Source organism: Orycteropus afer, unplaced genomic scaffold (assembly GCF_000298275.1).
Source record: "Orycteropus afer afer isolate SDZICR_OR568_19922 unplaced genomic scaffold, OryAfe1.0 scaffold00317, whole genome shotgun sequence".
Classification (NCBI taxonomy): Eukaryota; Metazoa; Chordata; class Mammalia; order Tubulidentata; family Orycteropodidae; genus Orycteropus; species Orycteropus afer.
The window spans coordinates 1,052,767-1,056,752 of record NW_006921904.1 but is presented as its reverse complement, the minus strand read 5'-3'; the positions used below and the strand labels follow the sequence as shown (position 1 = coordinate 1,056,752).

General features: G+C 50.0%; 1 protein-coding gene across 1 annotated transcript in view; it reads right to left on the bottom strand.

Moving 5' to 3' along the window:
- Nucleotides 1-1,193: 1,193 nt before the first annotated feature.
- Nucleotides 1,194-3,986, bottom strand: part of FBXL7 (F-box and leucine rich repeat protein 7) — a 396,317-nt gene continuing 393,524 nt past the window's right edge. The window contains exon 3 of the mRNA XM_007951900.2: nucleotides 1,194-1,930. Coding sequence (XP_007950091.2) covers nucleotides 1,194-1,930 — 737 coding nt within the window. The remainder of the gene's footprint in view (nucleotides 1,931-3,986) is intronic.

Below are 3,986 nucleotides of genomic sequence, written 5' to 3'. Positions count from 1 at the left end.
CATGCTTTGTGCACCGATGCTGGGACCTCACAATCTCCTGGAAGCACGGCCCAGGCACTGAATCAGTGCTCTTGGGAGAGGCTGATTCCCTGTGACCTTAGGCTGGTACGCTTGTTTTCTGGCCTTTCTGATCCTTCCATTCTAAAACGGGCCAAGCCTTGAGCTGCAGACCTCGGAGTCAGTGCTGGAGGCTGAAGCCCAGAGCACGAATGAAGCGCTCTGCCCAAGGTCACACAGCTGGTGGCAGAGCTGGGCAAGAATGCAGGGCTCATCCTCCACCACCCTGCTCTCAGCAACCGAGTCCTCCAAAAGGCTGGCAAAGCACTTGGTCTGTGTAAATTGCCTGGCATTTACTTAACAAGAATTTCCTTGGGGGTGGGATGGAAGGTTGGTTTGGGCCCATCAGGCAGTTTAAAGAGGAAGAGATCCAGAGGGCATCATTATTTTGATGCTCTGTTACTGTGGCTTTTGGGAGGGGGTGGGTGAGAGTTTGGGGGGTGTAGAGGTTTGGGGTGGTGGTAGACTAGAATGATACCGTAAGTAGCCTACTGAGGTACGCCTTTTGCCAGCGGAGGTAAACCAGTTGCCACCAAGCTGATTCCAGCTGGTGGTGACCCACAACGTGTCAGAGTAGAACTGTGCTCCACAGGGTTTTCAATGGCGAATAGTTTGGACATAGACTGTCAAGCCCTTCTTTGGAGCTACCTCCAGGTGGTCGCAGACCTCCAGCCTCTCAGTAGCAGCTGACTGTTTAAGAGGGGGATTGCCTACACATGACCTGACCTTGGGCCACCTCCCCCCAAAAATACTGCTTACTGAAATAGAAATGTGTAATTTTTTTTTCCCTTTCACCTCTGTTGCCCAAGACAAATTAGGGGAGGAGAAAAAAAAAAAAAGAAGAACCAAAAAACAAACAAAAAGCCAACCAGGATTCCTAAGAACCTTTGTTTACTGCAATAGAAATGTATAGGTTTTTTTTCCTCTTTGACCTTTGCTGCACATGAGAAAATTAAAAAAAAATAAAATAAAATAAAATAAAATGAACAAGATTCCTAAACCTTCCTGGAAGGAATAGCTGCTATGAGTGGGTGCCCTGGGCTTACATAGGTTGCTTGGCTGCTTTTTTTTTTTTTTTTAAACATTTTGTTTCGTTCGCATTTGTGCGAAGACAAGGACGGGCGAGAGCCGCCCCTTCAGAAGAAGGCAGGGTTGGTGTGCTCAATGACGCAGCGTTTGCAGTGGCGCTTCACGAACCGCAGGGCCTCCACCGACACCTCGCAGTCCTGGACGTTCAGCGTCCGCAGGTCGAAGCAGTTGGCGGCCACGATCTGCAAGCCCTGGCCCGTGACGCTCTCGCAGGACTTGAGGCTGAGCCGCTTGAGGTTGAAGCAGTTCAGGGCCAGGCACTCCAGGCCTGTGTCGGAGACCAAAGGGCATTTGCCGATGTCCAGGGACTTGAGTTTGGAGCAGTTCTTGGCGAGGTACTCCACGCCGTGGTCCGTGATGCCCTCGCAGCCCCTCGCGTTGAGGTAGCGCAACTTGCCGCAGTACTTGGCGATGTAGCGGATGCCCACGTCGGTGACTCGGCCGCAGTGTGCGATGCTCAGGTACCGCAGGCGGCACTCCAGCTTGGCGATCTCCCGCAGGCCGAAGTCGCTGATGAAGCGGCAGTCGCTGACGCTCAGCTCCTTGATGGAGGGGCAGTAGATCATCAGGTAGCGGAGGCCCTCGTCCGTGAGGCGCACGCAGCGGCGCAGGTACAGGTGCGTGAGCTGCGTGCAGTGGGCGGCGATGGTGTGCAGGCCCTCGTCCTCCAGCACGAAGCAGTCCGTCATGTCCAGGTAGCGGATGGAAATCTGTTTGCCATGCAAGGGGGACAGTTTAATGGAGGCCTCCCGGGTCAGGCTGATGCAGGTCACTTTGGAGCATCCTACACAGAGAGACAGAACACAGGCTCAGAGCCCCTGCCGAGAAGGGGGCCACGGCGGGACCCCCATGACTGATTCCTGCCCCCCTCACCCCCGCCGAGGGTGGGCGGCGCCTGGGACGCCATGGCTGACTCATGCCTTCCCCGCCCCCCAGGCCTGGCCCCAGCATTACCTAGGCTGGTCTTGGTACAGAGAAGGAAAGCAGCAATGGGTTCTTCCCATTCATGTGACTGGTTAAACGCTTTCATTGTCTGGGTGTAAAGAGTTTCATGGGTATTAGAACCAGAGTCTTATTTATTACTAGTTGCCTGGTGGTGGGAAACTGATCCTTTTGGAGTATTTTCTTTGTCTTAAAATGCATATGATCACATTCCCCAAAAAGGTAGGTGTGAAGATGAAATGAGACAATGTGTGTAAACATTTAGCTGCAGGCTGGGAAGTTCTACAAGCTCAGTGAGGGTTACTTCTGGCAGCTCCTAGTCCAGACCAGTGAAACATTAAAGAGAAGGCTTGGGGCATGACTTTGGTGTGACCAGACAGGTAGAGCACTGGGTTGGGATTCACACCAGGTTCAGCTTTAACTTTGGCTGCCCAAGGCAGGGGCATACAGAGTCTCCTCTGTAGGAAAGAAATAGCTGGTATGTCTCTGAGGTTCCAGGGTAGTGTCAGTGGATTTCACATAGACTACTAACTAAAGGTCGGTGGTTCAAAGTCACCTGGTGGTGATGGGTAAGAAAGGCCAGGCAATCTGCTTTTTTAAAAATAAGAAAATGCTGTTAAGCAGTTCAACTCTAAAACTGGGGTCACCAGGAGTCAAAATCAATGGCACTGGGTTTTTTTTTTTTTTTTTTCCCCCTGCATTAGTGCCTAAGGCATTTGACTGCTAACCAGAAGGCTGGCGGTTCAAACCCACCAGATACTCTTTGGAAGGAAGATTGGGCAATCTACTTTTGTAATGATACTGCCTCAGAAGGAGAGGTTGCTAGGAGTTTGATCTGACTCAACAGGAGTGAGTTTGGTTTTGGTCTTGATATATAATGAACAAAGGAGCTCTGGTGGCGTAAAAGGTTAAATCCTCATCTGCTAACTGAAAGGTTGGTGGTTCGAACCCACTCAATGGCTCTGCAGGAGACAGACCTGGCAATTTGCTCCCATAAATATTACGGCCAATAAAACATATGGAACAGCTCTACTCTGTCACACCGGGTTGCTATGAGTTGAAGTTGACTCAGTGGCACATAACAACAACAACAACAAGAACACGTAATGAAGGTGGAATGTATTGGAGAGGCAGTGAGATCATGGATATGAATGTGCTTTGCAAACTCTATGAGAAAGATATGTGTTACCATTCAAACAAGGGATCATCTGGGAGTCAACTCAGCCCTCACTGGTTGAGGAAGAACAAATGTGTCATCTGGCCCTTAACTAGTCTTCCTGCCTGCCTGTAGCCTCAACAGTCTGGTCTTCACACAGCTGCTAGAGAGACTGGGAAAGGTAACTCTTGTTACATCACTCCATTGCTCAGGGCCTTCCAATGGCCTCCATCTATTCCAAGTGTACATTCTAAAGTCTAGGCCAATCTAGAAAATCCTATGAAGCATTTCTACTCTGCACACATGGGGCCACTATGAGTTGAAATTGACTCAACAGCACCTAACATGAATGGAGCCTCCAAGGACCTGCAGGATCTGCTCACATCCGTCCTCTCTGCCCTCACCTCTGAGTAATCATCTGAATTCATCAGCTCTTGTGACACTGGCTTCCTTGTTTTCCAAGCACTTCAGCATTGAAAAAGCTTCCACAGATACCACGTGGAGTTCTCAGCCACTTTCTTTGGGTCTCTGAGCAAGTATCAGTCTATTGGACAATTCTTCCCTGACTACCCTATATAAGCCAGTATCTGGCCCCTAACCCCTCCTTGTTTCATCACTCAATATCACTCTGTGATATTACACATTTGTTTGTTCATTTATTTACATGCTGCCTCTTCACTCTGGAATGTAAGCTTCTGAGAAAAGGGGTGCTGGGCCATTCACTGCTGTACCCTGGGGCCTG